Source organism: Amaranthus tricolor, chromosome 11, assembly GCF_026212465.1.
Source record: "Amaranthus tricolor cultivar Red isolate AtriRed21 chromosome 11, ASM2621246v1, whole genome shotgun sequence".
In the NCBI taxonomy this organism is placed as follows: domain Eukaryota; kingdom Viridiplantae; phylum Streptophyta; class Magnoliopsida; order Caryophyllales; family Amaranthaceae; genus Amaranthus; species Amaranthus tricolor.
In genome coordinates, this window is record NC_080057.1 from 22,529,437 (window position 1) to 22,550,827 (window position 21,391).

Sequence of the window (21,391 nt, forward strand, 5' to 3'; positions counted from 1 at the left end):
CAGTTCATACATTGCAGTTACATTATATTAGGCAGTTTAATATTGGGCAGTTATCCTTTGTCAGTTAATATAATTGAATAAATGCTCATGTATATATGGAATATGATACTAAGTAATAAAAAAGAGAGGAAAACAGTATCTTTCACAAAATAAAATTCCAGAAATCATTAAATCTTCAGTCCCATGGGAGGGCAGTAACTACCCAGAGAGAAGGACCACCTAAAACGGAAATTAATCGACCACCTGGACCACCTCTGCTGCTGGGTGCACAAGCTCCACCGTCAATCAACAAACCGAACCCTAAAATCGTCTCTCCATCGCAGGAGAGAGATGCAGCAGTTTGAGAGAGAAGGGTTTATTATTATTATTATTATTATTATTATTATTATTATTATTATGTACTACAGTTTCAAAACTTACGGTCCGTTTGGTTACCGTTACTAAATAGTGGTAATGAGAATGAATTTTAGTGAAAATTTTAGTGAAATTTACCATGTCATTTCCATGATAATGAAAAGTTGATCATTAAATTTTTTTTTTAGTCATAATTTTTCATTACCACCTAATACCACCTCTCCATATGGTAATGCAATGGAATGAATTTTGTGCAGAAAATAAGATGATTAAAGTAAAACAAGCAAAGCCATTAAACTTGTCATGAGATTTTCCCATCAAAATTATACTAATTTTTCCTTACCATTCTCACTATTTAATATCGACTACCAAACGAGCCGTTAAAGTTAATAATATTTTCTCGTTTTTCTTGTCGTTTTTCATATCAGATCGAATTTCGTTTGAGGTAACATTGAGTAAGACAAAAAGCTAAGCATCTCAATCAGAGATTCCACATTAAATGTAGTGGTGTTTGTCTTTTAGGAAGTGGCCAATTGCCAAGAATATATCTCCTCTTAAAATGACACTACAATTTTGCAGAACTAACCAATTGTCATTATCATCCTCTAATATCTCGATTCCCATTTTCTTTACAACTTCATTTTTCTCCAAACCTCAGTTTTTTTTATCATTTATTCATGAAATTAAAATGTTCTCAAAATAATGGAACTGCCTTTGTATCACAAATGTGTAAATGTTGCATCTGGAAGCCTATCAAATGTCCACTTTGGTACTTTGTCATATGTTAAAAGAAGCTCAAAAATATTAAAGAAATTAGGATTTGAAAGAATTGGAAAAGCGGAGCAAGAAGGAGAGGACGATAATTGTGTTATACTTGTAATTATAGTTGTACGTTTTCATTATTAATCAACTATAATTTTATGAATATACATCTTTAAGGGTTGCATATAAAAAAGAATCTTATATTTAACTTATATAATTTAATATTATTTTTGATTTCGAAACATAATATTTAATTATATTTAATTATTTTAACATTAATTCTTTGTTAGAAAGTTAAAATCATTATATAAAACATTAATTATTTTTCAATTTCTACATTAAATTATCTTAAAAATTTAATATTATTAATAATATACAAAATTTGTTAATTTTTATTTACAATCTTAAGGGCTGAAAATTATTACCCTAATTTTATATTTTTTTAAAAAATTTGTAAAAATAGCAAATTTGAAAGAAATGACGGTTTGGTTTTTACAAAATTAGACAAATGGCAAAAAGTGCTCCTTTTTTTCACTACTCAATGTGACGTGTGTTAATATTATCACTCCGAAACATATATACATACTTCTCATATGTTTTAATTGTTGTTCTCATAAAAAAAATTTCTACTTATATCGTAAATTTTGGAGAAAAATAACCTTATTCATCCTCATTTTAATATTTTAATAATGTTTATAGTCTCCATATATCTCCCGCACACTTCATTTTAACATTTTTATATTCATTATGGTCCTGCATGATTCCCACTAACTTTATAAAAATATTTTTTATTAATTGTGGTCCCCATATATTTTTTTCCACTAACTTTCTTTTAATATTTTTAAAAATGTTTATGGTCCATACTTTTCCTCATTAAATTTATTATTCAATAAATAATATATCCACCATCTAAAAAATTTTATATTTTTTAATTTTCGTGAACAATCCTTGTCAAAAATTCATTAAAAAACAAATGAAGTAATTTGTATCAAATTCAGATTGTTTTACTTAGTTACTTTACATCATTTTCTATTTTAGTAACAATCCCCACAATTATCTCTAAATTTCATCAACAATGTTTTGTCTCTCAATTCTTTACCACACTTGTTTAACCAACGACAAAGTTTTATTTATACGATTTTTATTATATTATTGAATAAACCTTATGAAGAAATATTCTATAAGTCTTCATCTTTTAAAAATATTCTATGATTGAAAATCAAATCATATTTCAGTTAGAACAAATATTACTTTCCCCAAATAAAATTTAAAGTTTTATTCTCACCTTTTTCTTCCTTCTCTCGACCTACCTTGTTATTGAAAAAAGAGTTCAAAGCTTACAAACAGAATAGGTTGTATATTATACGCGAAGTACACAGAAAACCATATACCTAATAGAGTATAGATACAGTAGGATCCAAAAATAATAGGTTTGGCGTGAACAAAAGTTTCATTTAATTCAGGAACCAAGAAACTCAAAGATAGACTCTACAAACAGAAGCCAAATTTTGGAATCTGAATATTTCTTCGATTGCATACTATAAAATGATGGAAACAAGTTCAAATCCGACAAAACAATCAGCTATCTGACGGTGGCTCCGGCTGAATATCAAACTTTTGAGTTACGCGAGTATTATAAGAATTGCATTTACTGCATTTGTGTCCAAATATATGGAACTTCACTCGGCTTGTACCACTGCAGTCATTGCAGAGGATCATTACCTGCAAATGTTGATTACGGAATCAGTACTTTTGCTCCAGAGAACGCATGAAAAATAGCTTTTTACAAATCTACTAATTCCGAGTGGTCATAGAACACTTCAGTAGTTTCCCTTTCCTAAAATAGTGAATGGTTTGTGATCGGTTTTAACAAACTGATCTTATGTAACATTGGTAAATGTGGAGCATGAGAACATTTAAGTAGTTACCATTTCCTGAAATAGAAGGTCAAATCAACTTTTGTCAAAAGTGTGAAAGTCAAGTGAAAAAACAGGGGAAGTATGAAACAACATAAAATCAAGGGAGTTTTGTGGTATTTCCAGAATCCAGATCTCTATCATGTCCAGCACATAAAGTACCATTCCATTTCATTACCCCAACGCCATTTAGTAGCTCCCACCTAGGAGGGTTTGTTATTACAATATCCAATACCAAGATCATTTATATTTCAATTAGTGAACCTAGGGGCAAGGCAAATATTTTGGAGGGGCCTTATTTATTTTTACGATGTCTTTTAAATGGGGCCCTTCATTATATAAAAAATATAATTTTTTTCCCCTTCAAGAAAAATAATTGAAGACAAAATGTATTGTAACATTATACTATTTCAAATATAAAAAAGGTTTACACACAAATGAAATCACTTAAAAAGTATTGCTCGGAACCAGGCTTGAATAGCACCATTTAATATTTGAGGCCCCTTACTTCGAGGGGCTCTATGCCGTTGGTTACCCGGGATGCCCCAAGAACTGCCCATGTGTAAACCATACACCACCATGACTACTTCCTAGCCTCATGTAGGAAGAGTACTTGGTGGCTATGAAGATTTGTGTTAACCCTCCACTGGCTACTAACCCAATTGCATCAGATAGAGAGCTTGAAGGTGAAATGTCAAAATATTTAAGCAATCACATAAGGAACTAGATAGAAGGGTACCTCGTGCTGAAACTCGGCAGGCATCGTAGTAGCTCCAATCTGCAATCTCAAAACAAGGTATGTAAGAAAATAGCAACCTATATTTGATACATGAAAAAGAAACCAAAACTTTTCTTCACCAAGATATTCCTGCATTACCTAGAACCTATCCAACTGATGCAACACAGATAGAACACTCAATTGTATGTGTAACCAGAGTAACAGAAGCGCCTAAACCACTTCATCGAAAACTAAACTAGAGGAGAAAGAGTAACTCAAGAGTCCCATTTGCAAAAACATCTTGTGCGATGTTATTTCCCAATAATGTCCATTCCACATTTCCACTTAAGCTTTTCTATTTAACAACTAGAATTACAAGAAAGCACAATATTTGTCACAAACCAGCACAATACTAAAGGACAATATCCTGTATTTCTCATAAACCTATAATGGGAATGTATGCACTTTAAAATGGAAAGGAACTGCATTACGTCAATGGAATTACACAAACTCTGGAAGAAAAGAAATTGAAACATGCAAGAAATTTTATTTTACCTCCGCATCCAACAGTTCCCAATTTCTTGACATGTCCACAGCAGATCTTGAGCACACAGGGCACCGATACCTAGGTCATGAAGGAACCACATTAGTCAGCATAAGGGGAAAAAAGGTTAATCTAAGTCTAAACAAAATTGAAATAAACAGAAAACCACCCAGCAGCCAAATAATGCCCAGTGAACTCGCACTTTTCATACAAAAATATAAGAAACATACTTTGGGTGATAAAATTTAGAAAAAAGAACAGCTTACAAACCCACTTCAATTGCATTATAACGATGTAAATCTTGACTAGCAATAAGTCACTTCATTTTTGGTGGGCTACAGATAGTAGATAAACAAGCTTAATTTCAAAGTTCAACTCACATCATTATTTACAAATACGTCATCATAATCCACATAAATCCAAGACATGCAAAGGCAATGGACAATTTAAAAGGAAATGATTTACAGTTGCTTGTTACATTATTCTGATGCATCACATTTTGAGGAAGCTATACTTTAATAGTTATTTTAAATACAATTCACATGAAATTTAGATGAAATTTACACTTACTAGGTCTATAATTGGATTTCACTAGTTGATAATGGTATTTAAACCCACACATTCAAGAAACTTAGTGAATCACCAGAACCACAAACAAGAGCAAAATGTTTTAAGGCAGTGAACGAAACTATCTACAGCTGAAATTATTTGCATTTTTCAATTACCAAATTCTTTGTAGCAGACAGAGAGAGGAAGGTCAGTGATGTTAATTGACATCTCTTAATTTTTGAGAAAAAAATAGTACTAAAAGTTAAGTTGGTTGAGTTGGTAGAGTAGTTCTCTTTTAACCCGCTGGTCTACAGTTCAAACCCCCACACACCCCCACAAGCCACAACTTCCGTCCTCTTTATTTTTAACATTTAGGGAGCAAAACCTAAAGGTGGCATTCGACACTAAGACAGAAACATTTTTACTCGACACTCAAACACACATAACCCTTACTATCAACACCTATTCACCATTTTCAACCAAAAAGTCGCCCCTCACTCCTTCCGTCACTTGTAACCTGTCTACCAGTTTTCCCTCCACCAACCGTATACCGAATTCCCCTCCAACGACCACCAGTCATCTCTTTATCTATTCAAACTCCAATCTCCAATATCAATTGATGACATTTCACTTCTCTTTGGACTTTGAAGGTATGTATATTGAACATTCCTCAAAATTTATTAGGTTACTTATGTATTCATCTTATTCATAATTTATTCGGGATTATTTTAAATATTTACACTTTTCATTGAATTAAAATGACAATTGTGTACATTAGGGTTTATTCCAAATTTAAGGGCTTTTTGTGGATTAGAGTTATTTAAAGGGGTTTTGTTTATTCTTTCAATCTGCATTTGATTATTATTTAGATTAGCTTGAAACTTAGAAGTTGGAAGAGCTTGTTTTGTTTGACAATATTTAAGGGTAACGGTTTTTTTTGTTAAATAATTTCCCTACGTTCAATTGTAAGTTATTCTTCATTTTCATTTCAAGGATGTTTGTTGGTCTGAAATTATATGTACTACTTCATTCACTTAACTTCTAACCTTGGTTTAAAGAAGCAATGCGACCTCTATGCTGTAAAATATATGTAGAATCAGTTAAACTAGTCACTATGAAGGTCATATATTGTTGAAAATTAGTGCATCGGACTCATAGAAGAACAAGATGCAATTTTTTATAGATTTGGCAGTGGATTAGGCAGTTGTGTGGACACACTAGGATGGATAACATAAGGAAGCAGGTTCCAAGAGATACGTCAGGGGTTGGACACATTTCTGCAAAGATGTGTGAAAGTAGATTGAGATAACTCAGACACATGCAATGAAAGAACATTGATGCACTTGTGAGAAGGGTGGAAAGCATTATGCTTAATGGAAAGAAAAGTCACAGTAGACCCAAGAAAATGTAAGAGGAACAAATTAGGAATTACATGAGCAAGTTATACCTCCCTGAGGAATTAACTAGGAATAAACCTTGTTCAAGACATCAAATTGTTATCGTAGACCGTTAATTTTCGTTGCTTTGACTAGTGTTGCTGCCCTATGATTTTTATTTTATGTGGCATATGTTTAAGCGTTAATATTTGTCTTGTCTCTCCTTATCTTGTATTGCTAATAGTTGAGGGTCTCTATGGCCGCAACTTCCTTTGCTAAGGTTATTGTCTGTCGTTTTCCTACCCTCTTTAGATTTTGATCATAGCTTCTATGAACAGGATACACTAGGTATAATGATGTAATTATTTGAGTAAATTCAGCAGTATACAAGCATTTTTTTACAAAAAAAACTAAATATTTTACATTTGAACAAGACTGTGAAACAGTAAAGCAGCATTCCAAAGCATCTGTTAGGAGTTCTACAAAAATGAATTAAATATTTTACATTTGAGCAAGACAGTGAAACTGTACAGAAGCATTTCAAAGCATGTGCTAGGAGTTTACTAGAAGTTTGCTACGGACATGTGAGAATCAAATAAATCAATCATATGCTTTTGAGACTACACCAATCATTTTACTGTCAGTTTAGAATGTACTCGCCTAGATCTATTAGAGTTTCTGGAAGATTTAGAGTATAAAATAAATATCCCCAAAGTCTACGCAGTGGTGAGGTGCTCGCCCGAGCTTTCAAGTGCTCGACTTGGAAAATTGTGCAAACAGAGACAGTAGGTTTGAGTGCCCACTTGCTCAAATGAGCAAGCAATTCAAGGGCTGCCAAGACAGAAGCTTCTTGTCGTTGATTGCTTGTCCAAGCAGCCTTGTGCTCCTCCGAGCCTGGGGCGGCTTCTACAAGCAAGCCTTATCATGTACTTGTGTTTACAATACATTTTTCTTATTTAGATGCATATATGCTTTGATGAGGACGTGTTGTTTTGCACATATACAGAGGGAATGAATTCATGTCATTATTTGCACATCTACAAAGGGCATGAATCTATATCATTACTCATTAAATAGTGGGCATGGGGTGAGAACTTCACTACATCTCTTTAGAGAACTTCATTACATCTCTTTAGACACACATTTGCTCTACGCAATCCATGATTCAAAGTTTCGTGCTAACTCTTTGCATTATAGTTTCTGATTTCTTATCCAACCTTAATACATTTCCTTTGTCTAAATTCTTTGTACTAAGATTGTACTACGGTTGTTTTTATCTCATTGTGTAATTTTCATATTCAACCAAGCACCTTTGTGAGCGAAATAAGACAACAGGATAGTTTTAAACGCTTGTAACCTGTATCTAATTTTTCCAATAGATTTAAGTGAATTGAACATATCTTCAAACACACTAAAGAATCTGTCCAAGTGAAATTTTAAACATACATTTGTAGTAATTACATCATTCCTAATAAGAGCTAATAACCAAATTTCCTGAAGTGAAATTTGTACATAGCTGACGGTTTGACACTTGGGAAAACAAAAAGAAGTCTAAAACACAATGAAAACAGATATAAGAATGTACAACTACTTACTGTTTCTGTTTTAACATGTTTTTAAAGCAATCCATATGAATTGTATGTCCACATCTCATGACTTGCGTGCCTTTGATCGAGTCAAACAGATACTGTCCAAAAAATACGACGTGATAAGGGTATTACAACAAAATTACTAGGGCACATTCAGAAACTAAAAAAATTAAAGTTGACTACCCTACCTCGTAGCAGATAGGGCAAAAATTCTTCATGGCATCTTGTACACACTCATGATTGTCACGAAGGCCCATGGAGTAACAAGATCCTACAGTTCATTTAAAAATAATCAAGGAGAATTCCTTCAACTTCGTAAATCAACATTTAGCACTAAGACATCTCTTTTTTAAGTACAACTCCTTCACCAATGCTTATCTCCTAAGTTCCAGTTTTAAGTTATCTCAACATGCCTTCAAGATTCAAAATGCATTTCTACCTACATGACAGGTCTATCGGCCACCAAAGATCCTGAGAAGGGACACAAGAACAAAAATGAAAGAACGTAGATGCTTTACATAAATGAAAGTGCATAGATCTGAAAACATAACAGTGAACACAGAGAAACTACATGGAATATTATGAGCAAAATAAAAAGGTCAAACAAGCTTCACTTCAATCTAGCAAAAGACATTAAACTATAAGAGTAAATATATATATCAACACGTATAGTGATGTAACTTGGAAAATAGTTTACGACCTTCCTAGGATACCTTTAGATATCCTGGAACATGGAGGGCTTATTGGGGCCTTATACTGACCTAAGATGGCTGAGAAAAAAATCCCAAGAGCCACAAAATTTAGATTAGCAGTCTGGCCGCCGGCGCACGCATTATAATACAGCTAACGTCAAACAAGAAAGATGACATAACTAGGAATAAATTGTTGGATACCACCATATATAATAGCTTTTTTGCCCAAAACCACCACCTATATGAAAGTTTTGACTCAAACCTTGACATAAGTTATTTCCTTTTGGAATCTAATGGCCAATTTCACTACTATTGGCCAAAATCATGATTCTTGACTGGCTACCTTAACCAAAATGTCAAAGCCTGTAATTTCAGACAAAGTGACAAGGGAACAATGCTAGTGATTCTTAAGTATGTCCAACGTAGCTTGATGTGATTAAACATATGATTAATGATTGGAACCACCAACTAAGTCATAATGGTTCCATGTTTAATTCATGTGGATTAGCTCTTAATCCAACCTACATGGAATATGTGCTCACCAATGAGCTTTTTACTACTGACTAGTGCAATTACACATTCACAGATACAAAATTATCATCCCCATAAGGATATCTTATGAGTACTATTAACTCCTCAAGTACTAAAATGAATAAGGAAACAATTAGGGGTCGTTTGGTACAGCAGCTTTGGGGTTGAGTAATAGAATCAAGAAACAATTTGCGTTACTGAGTGTTTGGTAGGGTATGTTCAATAACCCAATCCCTTAACTTGGCATTATAGGATCCACTAGTTTGTTTCCGCTTCTAATTGAACGGTAACAAATCAATCACCCTCTGTTTCTCTCTTTAGTCTTATTGCCCTTTGTCTTCATGCCCTCTTCTCTCTCCTCTTGCCCTTAAATTACACATTCATAGGTATATAGTACTCAATTGCGGTAGAAGTTGCAACTTTTATTTCCAAAAAACATTAGAATTTCGATTGGACTCCATAATTAGGTAGGCAACAACAAATTTTCAACAATATAACCAAAATGTCAAACTATCATCTAGATATTGTCGAAATTCCAAGCCACAAAGAAGGAGAAAGTGCCGCCAATAAACCATAAGAGTTGTTATTCGTATGCATAATATTTACACTTTCATCCACAAATCAAAAGGAGAATAAGAAGTGAATTCAAGTTGATTATCAATAGTTACGTCCACACTATATAAAGACCTCATATTCTGAAATTTTGAGAGGTGAAAGATTGCATACTTGAAGAACAAACCCTAATAAAACAAAGCCACAAATAAACCAAATCAAAAACATGAAGAATAGCACAGCCAATAACTTTACTTTAGCACAGATAACTGCTGAAAAATGTAGAGAAGTTCAAAGAAAAAGAGAAGTCAATATGAATTTTGAGTAAATTTCAAGAGAGGGAAAGAGAACGAATAAAGAAGATTAGGGTCAATAGTTGTGTACTTTTGGTGCTAGTAAGAGAAGAGAAAAAAAGAACAAATGGTCGATTACAATCAAGTTGACTTTTCTTTGGTTATTGTAATTGATTCCACTACTTGTGGACTCAAACCAAACAAATAACAACAATAATCCTTACCATTACTACTTTTCTTTTTTAAGTGTTTCATTTCATTTCATTTCCACCCCGTATACCAAATGGCCCCTTACTAGTAATGAAAGTGCGACAAATTGAACAAGATGAAAGAGAAGTAGGAATGCACTCATGACATGTGGGCTGTGGCAACCATAAAATGCACTTGTGGCAATAATAAATTTAGGCATTGGAATTTGGACAACACAAATAACTAAAAGAGGTTATAAGGACATAGACATACCACACTTTGCGCAATGAAAGAAGTTCTCACGACCACCAACCCTGAAATTCGATATTGACTGACTTTTACATTTTGCACAAAGAGGTATAGATAAGAGTTCAATAAAGCACAGAAACAGAAAGAAAAACTCACTGACCTGCAAATACCACATTCATCACAGTGGAATTGTTCTTTATGTATCTGCAACATAGCCAATAACCATATCAAGCCCGTGATATGACAAGGTAGATCACTATACTACCTTAATACCACAAAAGAAAAAACAAAGAGTTAATATCCTTACCTCATCATCATAGAACTTACAAACCTCACAAAAATACTCGCCCATGTTAACTCCACAACTAGAGCAAACTTTTGCTACCTGTTCATAGATAAGAAGTAACATGGACAAGAATCAATATGTATGATATTGATGTTAGATGTGAAGGGGAAGAAAAAATGGAAAACCAACACTTCAAACTTCAAAGCTATCATTAGAAAACCCAGAGTTATCCTCAATGTAGTATAAATCATTAACAAAGTTGGGTTACCAAGTAATAACAGTGTGATGACAGCCTACGAATTCAGCACAACATTTTTGTCCTTGATACTACATCTATTCATCATACTAACCATTTCCTAGCCAAGGGATTGTTATGTCACACCAAGATGAATGGGAGCAAGGAAAAGTACTAAAAATGGATTGTTTAGTTGTTCTTATAAAGTATAGTTATAGTTGACTCTACATGTGAAGGTACAATTCAACATGCTTCATGAGGATGGTTGGATGAAGAAAGGAAAAATTTGTCAATGTTAATGTCTTCGAAATTTGAGTTGTTATTTGTTGTAGAGAAGCAAAGGAGACTTTTCCTTAAGAGGGTTTTACTTTCTTTGTGGCGATTCAATTACTTAGACATTTATTACATATTTGTTGCTTAGTTAAAAGGAAAATAAAAAAACAAACTGCAGCATATATGATGGGTCATCAATTTTGAAATGTAATACAAAATATATTAACGATAGGGATCTTTATTGGACATTGTCATTCGGCCTTTTAGGGGAAGCTTCAAATAAGAATGTAAATTGTCATGCACTCATGATATTGAGGATAAAATTCAAAAGAATCATATTCACATTGGATACAGAAGGCCTGAAGCCTAAAATGTTTGACCTACTCATTCGTATTGTTAGAATTTTTATAACTTGAGTTAGATTCATTTTATAAGAAATTTTAACAATTAGGTAGAAATGTCTTCCCCTCTTATTTTTGAAAGGCGCAAGGCGGCCAAGCCACTAAGAGTCTCTAGAGACTAGGCTTTAGCCGTTAGGCAAAGGAACCAGCCTTTGGGTGTGAAGCACTTCAAATCAAAGGGAAAAAAAATAAATAAGCAAAATATGTTGAGCCGAGCAAAAGTAATGTAATAGAGCCTTAACCCAACGAGTTAGATAAAATAGAAAGACTAACCGGTTGCTCAGTATCACAAACCGCACAAATAACCTACAAAAATCCATCATCACAAAATTATAAACCTTCCTCAACACCAAGAACAATTTTTTGGAAAAAAGAAGATTTTTGGCATGGAGAATTGGTGAAAGTTAAACAGTACTTGCTTAATTTCATGGCGAACAAGCTCATGCTGCTCCTTGGGATTGGTCAAAGAGCTCTATATAATACAGAAAAAAAAAACCCTAAAATCAGTAATTAATCACAATTGAAAGCATTAAAATTAGAGAAAGAAAGAAAGAAAGAACGAACCATGGCTTCGTTGTGACAATGGCGGCATGTGAAAATTCGATTGCAGCAAGGAGCTCGAATTCGGCATCGTCTCTTGTAATGGTTGCATCTGGTCATTTTGAAAAATAAATCACAAAATAATTAGCAGAAAAGTTAAGAGTTGTACTCCTATTAGAGATGAAGAAATAGCAGTTACCCGAATTGTAACTTGCCGAAATCATGGCGGTCTTCGGGAAAGGAATTTTCTTCGCGGTTATGAGCTACAGAGGTTTCTTCCGCCATTGATAGACGACCGACCAGCAGCAGCAGCACAACTATTTACTCGTTCGTCGAATCCAAATCAAAAATCCAAATATATTTTTTTTGCCAAATAGAATGGAAATTCAATGCGGTAATATTGAATTTTTTGTTTTTTTCCATGTAGACAAACAATTTTTTTATTATTTTGACCCTTTAATTTTTTCACATGACAAACAAAACTGTTGATTTTTATTAATTTTAAACTATTTTTACCCTAATAATGACATTTATCCTAATTACCTTAAATGATTACATTTATTAAAATCCAATCGAAATAAATATTTAATTTACAATTTATTTATTAAGATATTGTTCTTACCTCACATATTAATTTAATGTTTTCTCCGTTTCATATACTCACTGCAAACTTTTGATCTTCAATCTTATTTAGGCAATTTTGACTCATTCATAAGCATTCATATAATTATAGAAGATTTTGTTTTATTCTTCTTAAAACCTAGTTTCTAAATATATAATTAGTATAGTTTTTCATTTAGTCTAAATAAATATTACTTCCTCCGTTTCACTATACTTGTCGTATTTGACTTTTTACACAATTTAATGTGTTAATTTGAATTATTATATATTAAACTATTTTCATCTAAAAATTATAAAAAATAAATATTATAAAAGTATACGATTAAACGATTCAAATAAAATCTCACTTTTTCATATCTATTCCTACACATAGAAGTATTGGATTTGGATGGATACGGAGAAAACGAGTCCACTTCCCGTTTCTCATTCTTCACTACCTCAGGAGCTCACTCCTCTTGCCATTTTTGGGGGAAATTGATTCATTTCACAAACTTGTTTGATTCCATTCCCAAACAAGAATTGCACAAAAATTTAACCCTACTCAAACCTCTGTTTGATTTAGTGGCAATTACAACCGATATTCATGGCTTCTACATTGAGAGTTGGATTACAGAAAGGTATTCAGTATAAAGAAATAGTTAATGGAAGCTTGTTTACTTTGACAAGATTCATCCATGGTTTTGCGCTTCCACCATCAATGGACTCCACACTATCTCCCCCTTTGACTCTACCTCATCAGTCTGATTCCGATTATTCATGCCAATATCCGGGTTTTGCTCCTGGCGGCGGATCCATGGATCTAACGGCTGTTCCCAAAAAGAAGGTACACTCTTTTCTACTTCTGTTTATCGTTCGTTTTTGGTTATTCCTTGACTTTTTAAATTTCTGGGTTATTAAGTTTTAAATTCAATTTTTACGGAACCATGGGTTTAGGGTTTTAGCGGCGACTGACGATTATTTTGAATGTTAGCTGTAGAATTATTTTCTTTCATTAATTTGCTAATAATTGAAATTGTTGAACATGGATGCTAGAAACTTTATTTATGCAGTAGCAATCAAGATAGGCATTTCACTTTTGGATGCTCTGCAAAGAGTTGAACTTCTTTTTTCAACCAATGCAATTAGTGGCTTTTACCAGGGCAGGGTTTGGGGATCCGGGCGAGGCAACTTTTCACTTGCTGGTGATAACAAAGAGATTATTTTCAATTCACCCTGATAGCAAACATAATGTGCAACTTCACGTAACTATAAAACAATACACATGATTTAATGTATCATTTTAATATAGTTTTTATAATCCGAAACCAAAACTGCAAAACTCTGGTCCCGTCGAGAATGGATAATAAAGAGCTAAATCTATAGAACCTATTTGTTCAAATGCCAATTTTTAGTGTGAATAACTTCATAGCATCATTGTCCTTCGTGACGTATTGAACTCTACTTTTCATGTATATAGGCAATGCCTCCTTGGTCATTTGATTTATTTCTTCAACATGAAGTATTGTTTGGGGACTTCAATTAAGTTCCTCCTCATAAATTTTGCTAACAGAAGCTAAATAGAAGCTTTATGTTGATTTACGTTCCTGAAAATGATCAATAATTACATCCCTGCATAACAAGCTGTAGATTTGGCTAAATGGTTAACATCTTAGTTATCACACACTGGCTTTAAGTCAGTTGTTTTACTTTAAAGACATTCATTTTTGTTTTCCTAAATGTTCAGCACGATAGCAATTAAGAAAATCTTGCAAGTCTCCTTGCATTGTTTAGTTCGGTTTGAATGTAATGGAATATATTTGAGGCCATTGCAAGGTTATGGGACACATCGGTTGTATGGGCAAATAATGTGGGGTTTATAGAGTAAATGAGCTCTCACCTACTAGGCTAGTCTTTTGGGTGAGTTCTCTTGTTTATTGCAGTTTTAAAAGGAAAGTGTGACATCCTCTTAGGGACAAAGAGAGTACATATATATATATGATGATATAATACATTTAAATATTAGCACTGCTGCTCATGAAATGTGAGTAGTTTATTTCCATGGTTAGCTCAAACAATTAGAAAAACAATCTAAGTTAAGTGTTTCCCTTTTCATACTTACATCAAGCAATTGATAACAACATTTGTTATTATTATTTTCCTTACTTCAATATTCCATTTCATTCACTTTTCACCATCCATACCAAATGATCCCTTAAAGACTACTATTATGAAGATTGAAGACTACAGGGATCCATTTGAGATTCATCGATGCTAGTTGTTTTTAAAATATTGACAACGCTATCTCTTGCATTTTCTTGGCTGTCCATAGTTTTGTTCATCAAGTTTTTTTTTTATTCGGGGTAATAGGGGGAAGTGAATCAATCCTTCTCATAGATTGAACGTCACAATGGTGAAAGAGAAAGCCCTCAACTATCCGACTAACTCATGATTCTTAATTGTTTATTTCAATATTGGCTCTTTCAAATTGATTTCAATGTAAGGCCTCTGCTTTTTTGTAGGTTGATTACAATTTTAACACTTGTGAGGGCTAACTTAAGCTAAGCCTTGTTCAAATTGGCAAGATACCATAAAAAAACAATAAAATTTATCAATAATCTTTGTTAAGGCTCAACTTTAGAAGCTTGGAAAAAGAACTTGAAGTCATTTGAGAAAAGGGAGATGACAAATAGATATACAGTGATAAGCATCAACTTGATTTCTTAAGAGGATCGCATGAATTGAAGAAACTTTGTAGTTTGAACTGCATGCACCAACTCACTTCCATTATACCTTTATTTTTCAATGATAATCTGTTCATCTCAGCTTAGTTTAAAAGGCGCGAGGCCTCTAAGATGGTAAGTGTCCCTAGAGTCTAGGCTCTAGAAGCCAATTGAAAGTGCTATCTTTTGAGTTTTAGGCACCCCTAAATCCAGTGAAAATATAAATTGAAAACTCCACAAAAATGAAAAGAAGAGACATAAAAGAAAGAGAAGAGAAACAAAGAAGAGTAGAAGGTAAAAAAATAATTGACGGATGCTTGCATCAAGACTCCTTGACTAAAACCAAAACGCTCTTAGACGGCGCTCAAATTAGGTGCTCTAAAGCACTATGAGGCACTCATCTTATGGAACCACCTCACCCAAATAATTTCTGTTCAGAAGCCTCTAAATTTGTGTAATAAGAGTGTTCATTGAGTTTTCCAAGAAAGATATTGCTGCTCAAAGTTCACATGCTACTTTTGATATATACTTCTTTGAACAAAATACTTGCTCATTTTACATTGATAATTTGCTTGATTGGATTTAGATGCATATTCTGAGATGAAATGTTCAAAAAAAATTCACCGAATGACTGTTTACCTATTTTGTTTCATGCGAATAGGGGGCAAGAAAGCTCTATGATGAAATGGTGGTTTAATTTGATGTTGTCTAAGAATGGGTTCAAACGTAAGTGTCGGTAAAGTAAATCAATGAACAATCTTAGTTCTATTGAAAGTAGAAGGGAAGATATAACATATGAGTCTAAATGATACAGAAAAAAAAAAAAAAGCTTTCCACCCACATTTTTTCTCGTGACTATCTCTTCATGTCTCAAGTTAATTTTTAACTTTTTGATGAGTTCAATTGTAACTCAATTGGGAGTAATTCATATCAATTAAGACACCAGAAATTTCTATTTCTAAAATCAGGCTGTATTGGTGCTTATTCTGATGCCCTTATCTGACATTATTTGACGTTTGTTAGCTCCGCTTCATCTATATATTTTGTTATTGCGTTGTATGTTATTTTAATTTATTTGTGCTTGATCAGGTTTCAAAACACAAAAGAGGCATTAGAAATGGACCGAAGGCTTTGAAGCCTACTCCTGTTATAATCCGATGCAAGTAAGGGGTTTATCTGATTTGTTTCTTTAGGCTTGATTAGTTGACAAGAATAGTCTACATGAACTGCTGCATTTGAAGTGCAGAAAACATAGAGTCTGACATTTGGATACTTTTTGGAATTATAAATTGATGAGGTTGGCGTTTGGTTATTGGTATTGAATGGTAGTAATAGGAATGAGTTTTAGTTTTAATTTTCACAAGATATGTTACGTCATTTCGGTTATAGTGGAGTTCTCGTCGTCAACCATGTGTTTTTCGTCATAATTTTTTCATTACCATCTAATACCATCTTTTCGAGTGGTAATGAATGAATGGATTTTTTCAAGAAAAAGAATGATTAGAGTATAAGCTTGATCATAAACCTTGTCAAGTAGTTTTTTAAGTTAATACATATAGTTTCATTATGATTTCCACCATTTGATACCCATAACTAAATAGGTCGTATTGACTTCAATTCTTGTAAGATCACTAACTGAAAGTCATTTCCTCTCCATCTTCATTCAGGGGAGCATTATGAAATTAAATATTAGAAGTTATGGCATCCAATGTATCCCTCTGGCTTTGGTAGTTACTAATTGTTTAGGATGCCTAGTATAGTACTCCCTCTGTCCCTCTCATTTTGCACAATTTTTCATTTCAATTTGTCCTACTGATTGTCTCATTTTTCAACTCAATTCCCTTTTCACTAAATTTCACCCATTTACACTAGGTGCAAAATAAGGACAGAGCGAGTAGTAAGTAGTAACCTATGATTAAATTTTATAGCATGCCACTATTGTAAATGGTCTTTTTTTAACTCCCATATCCTTATTAATGATGGTTGGTTATAACTTGACAAATTACTTTGAATGGAACACAAATTCATACATTAAAATGTGAAAATTGCTCTAATCTTTCCTTGGGAATTTGGCATTTCCATACTTTCAGTTGTAATATGGGTGCAAACTTTTATATAAATAACTTCAATATAGTCACCTGACTAGCTGGCTGATTAATTTTTTTTTTTTTTTTCATATTTGTGGGTTTTTTTTTTGTTTTGATGTCTGCTTCAACCTATTGGCTTCATAGGAGTTGCGGCCGTGTGAAATTGCCACATTTCTATTGTTGCGGAGGTCGCAGGGAAGATCTCGGAGATGCAGCTAATTGATTCAGTTCTTTGCTTCAACAGCATAAGTTTTCTTCATAACCGCATCGCCATTTAAAATCAAACTCAGAAGTTGCTAGAGTTGAATGTGCCATTAGCATATGCTTAGAATAATAATGCTTCTATTTGGGTATTTGGTTTGTTTGACACGACTATGAAATCATTACAAGAGTTAATCGCAAACAACCTATTTGTTTTTATATGGGTAAGTTGCAATTTGCATACATCAGATCTTTGAACCTTGTCTAGGTGAGAGTCACTTGACATTGGATAACTATATGATGATGATGAAATATCGATAATTGATACAATTCTTGGAAGACCTACTCTCCTTTTAGAACCATAACCGGGGCTTTTTTTTCGTTTTAGTCTATTTCATTGAATTGGTTTTATTTCTGTTTTTTTGTTTTGATCCACCTTTTTAATTCTTATCCATACATTTAACTTATTTTTTTTTCTCATACACTCATTTCTCCTACATTCTTATAAAACAAACCTTTTTTTATCACTTTTACCTGTTTTTCTTGATTCTCATTCTTTTATCATTGTTACAAAAGAACCATTATTGGTGATCGGTTCATGTGTTTGAGTCGTTTTAAAAGTGTGTATTGTGTCTTAATTGATAATACTAGAAAAATACAATACTTATTGTGATAAAATGTTCCTTTAAAGTAGTCTTACATTTGTTGTTGGACTTGGAATGGAGTAGACAATAGTAGAGTAAATAATTATGTGACTTGCAAAGCAGTTCCTAATGTCGTGCCCCATTTATGCAAAATTTTGTCCAAGTCTTGACTGATAGTATATACGTGTTGTGTTTGTGCAATTTTTTTCCCTAAATTTTCGTAACACTAGCTTTCAATGTTTCATCTTTACAATTTTTTATGTAAGATACTCTCCCTTTCCTTAAAAATTAGTGTTATTTTATTTAGTTTATTTTATTGAATTTGTTTTATTTTTATTTTTTAATAACTCATACTTTTTTTTATTTCTCATCTACACATTTTACTTAGATTTCATTTTATATACACATTTCTTTCACTTTTTCATAGTCACATGTGATTTGCATGCCTTACAAAGAGGTATATATATATATAGTTGGTACATCAAATAGAGTTTCAGAAATGACTAAATGAGGTTAAAAGACTGAAAGAATTTGAGTGTGATTAAATGAAAATTATGAAAACCATTACCAAAACAAAAAATGATGTAAAGCAAAAGAGATCATTCAAAATAAAAATTAAGTGTAAATTAAACGGAATAATACGGAGAAAACTCTTTTACTATTTTTTTCATTTTTCTTAATTTTCACTTTATTTTGTGCTACAGTAAACACCATTTGTTTGGGACAAAACGAGTAACACGAAAACATGAAGACGTACCACAAATTGCGTAAATTATTTAGGGTACTTATAAAAGTGATGATTTTAATTTCCCTCTTAATGTTTCAATAATCATGGTCAAGGATGAAAAAGTGAGGTACCAATGCACGATTCTTATTGTATAGTGTTGTGTTTCAAAATGTTACCGCCTCTGTTCCTATTTGTTCTTCCTATTTGGATATTTCACAAAGATTAAGAAAAAGAGAATCTTTGATGGTAGTGGGTATTATTTTAATTATATAATAGTGGGAAGTAATGATTGTATTGGAAGTATGAGGTTGTAGTGGGTATTATTTTAATTAAATAGTAGTGTGAAGTAATGATTGTATTGGAAGTATGAGAGAGAAAATAATTATAAATAAAAGAAAATGGGTACATTAAAAGAAAAGGGGGATTTTAAGGGGTAAAAGTGAGATAAAAACTTTCTAAAAATAGAAAGTATTCTAAAGTGGAAGAACTTTTAAAACTACCCGTTATAGTAATGTGGAAGATCAAAAAGGAACGGAGGGAGTACTTCATTTGTTTAATAGACCTATAAAATTTTATCTGATTATCATCCTTACAAGTAGTATATTCAAGTGGGTGGGGTCGAAACGACAGTCCTTGAGGTTTAGAAGATAGGGATTCCTCAGTTTTAGGCTTTGAGCGATGAATCCTCTATCAATCTCAAAGGTAGGACAAACATTATCGAAATCCTATTTATTTTCATGAATTGTCAAAATTGAGGCTTTTATTAATTAAAATAGAGATTTTCTTAACTAAATTAACACATCAACACAATTTTTAATTTAAATACTATAACTAATAAAGATTCAACAAGTACAATTTCTGACTAGAAATATCTTAAATGCAGTTGTTAAAAATCAGATTATGGTCCTTAAATAAGAAAATGGAGGAAAAATTAATGAGTTGATGGCTAATATTAAGGAACGTAAAATATGGAAAGGATTGAAAATTTTGATTATTATAGAAATTAAGATTGGGATTATTAATGTTTTATGAATAGGGTGAAAATTAAATTAATAACGTGACAGATTTGTTTTAAAAAGAGATAAAAATAGGAAAAATGTAATCAAAACTCAAAAGGATTTGAATATTTGATATTATTATGTTAATATGTTAAGTAAAATTCTAACTATATTAATATGTTATTTTAATGACATATATATATATATATATATATATATATATATATATATATATATATATATATATATATATATATATATATATATATATATATATATATATATATATATATATATATATATGAGGTCCTTTAGTTTTAAGGACGTACTGTAGTGAGCATCCCGCACACCCCCAAAATTACCTATGGCCCACTCGACTAATAAGTAGTGAGTACTTCTTTATCTCGTTTAAATTGTTATTAATAATTATATTTTTTTACAATATATCACTATCAGTAGTAATTTCGACTTTCATCAATACTGATTAGTGAACCTTTGGAATTCAAGGGAAAAAGCAGAAAGCTGTGAAATACCTCCTGCTCGTTGTTTCTTTAATTTGTGTAGTCTGTCATATTCTTACTTTGCAGATCCCATTCATTTATACTTCTAACTGAATTAGTTTCCACATATTTTATTGCTCAACAAGTGATGCAAGCATTTTTCTTATAAAAATACGTTTTAAAGACTTTCTAAAATAAAAAACATTTAAAAGCAAAAAGAGTACATAAAAGCTAATAAGTATTCTTAGTCCATAAATTATTCTTGCGAAATTAATAATAAAATTAACCCTTCATTATATGGTGTAATATTCTAAAATAATTCTCAATTCAACATGATGTAGTCACTACACAACAATAGTGTTCAATATTATATAACTCTAGATATATTTTGTTTACAAACTTATTCATTATCTTATTTGATTCTTTTTCAATTATAATTTATAAATATATATATATATATATATATATATATATATATATAAATTTAGAGATATTAAAAATATTAAATTAGTGTATTGAATAATATATATAAAGTGGAGCATAAATTAGAATTTGGAGTTGTTAATTCTTACTCCCTACTATTAATAATTAAAATTCTTATAAAAGATAACCAACAAGGTGAGGCTCCTACAAACAAACCTACTATACATCTAGCTTTTTACCAACAAAAAGTGACACTTAACAAAGAAAGGAATGAGTTGTTAATTTAAACATCAAACGTACTATTATCAAATACGTGCTATATAAATATTTTTGTATTATTTATTATTTATGATTATTTTATATATTGTGGTTAATGTGTAAGAAAAAATATAGTCAAATGAAAATTTGTTTTGAGTCATCTAATCATGTATTTTGATAATAT

At 32.0% G+C, this 21,391-nt stretch overlaps 2 protein-coding genes across 2 annotated transcripts; one reads left to right on the plus strand and one right to left on the minus strand.

Annotated features, from left to right (window-relative positions):
- Positions 1-2,445: 2,445 nt before the first annotated feature.
- Positions 2,446-12,424, minus strand: LOC130827396 (E3 ubiquitin-protein ligase MIEL1-like). Its single transcript, XM_057693103.1, has 12 exons — positions 12,249-12,424; positions 12,074-12,161; positions 11,925-11,981; positions 11,783-11,815; positions 10,622-10,699; positions 10,475-10,518; positions 10,339-10,379; positions 7,997-8,079; positions 7,815-7,906; positions 4,306-4,375; positions 3,772-3,810; positions 2,446-2,838 (listed from the first exon to the last, which is right to left on the minus strand). The coding sequence occupies exons 1-12, from the start codon at positions 12,332-12,334 to the stop codon at positions 2,695-2,697; spliced, it is 855 nt and encodes a 284-aa protein (XP_057549086.1). The 5' UTR covers positions 12,335-12,424; the 3' UTR covers positions 2,446-2,694.
- Positions 12,425-13,034: 610 nt separating this feature from the next.
- On the plus strand, positions 13,035-17,996 carry LOC130827397 (uncharacterized). Its single transcript, XM_057693105.1, has 3 exons — positions 13,035-13,493; positions 16,459-16,532; positions 17,601-17,996. The coding sequence occupies exons 1-3, from the start codon at positions 13,254-13,256 to the stop codon at positions 17,677-17,679; spliced, it is 393 nt and encodes a 130-aa protein (XP_057549088.1). The 5' UTR covers positions 13,035-13,253; the 3' UTR covers positions 17,680-17,996.
- Positions 17,997-21,391: the final 3,395 nt, after the last annotated feature.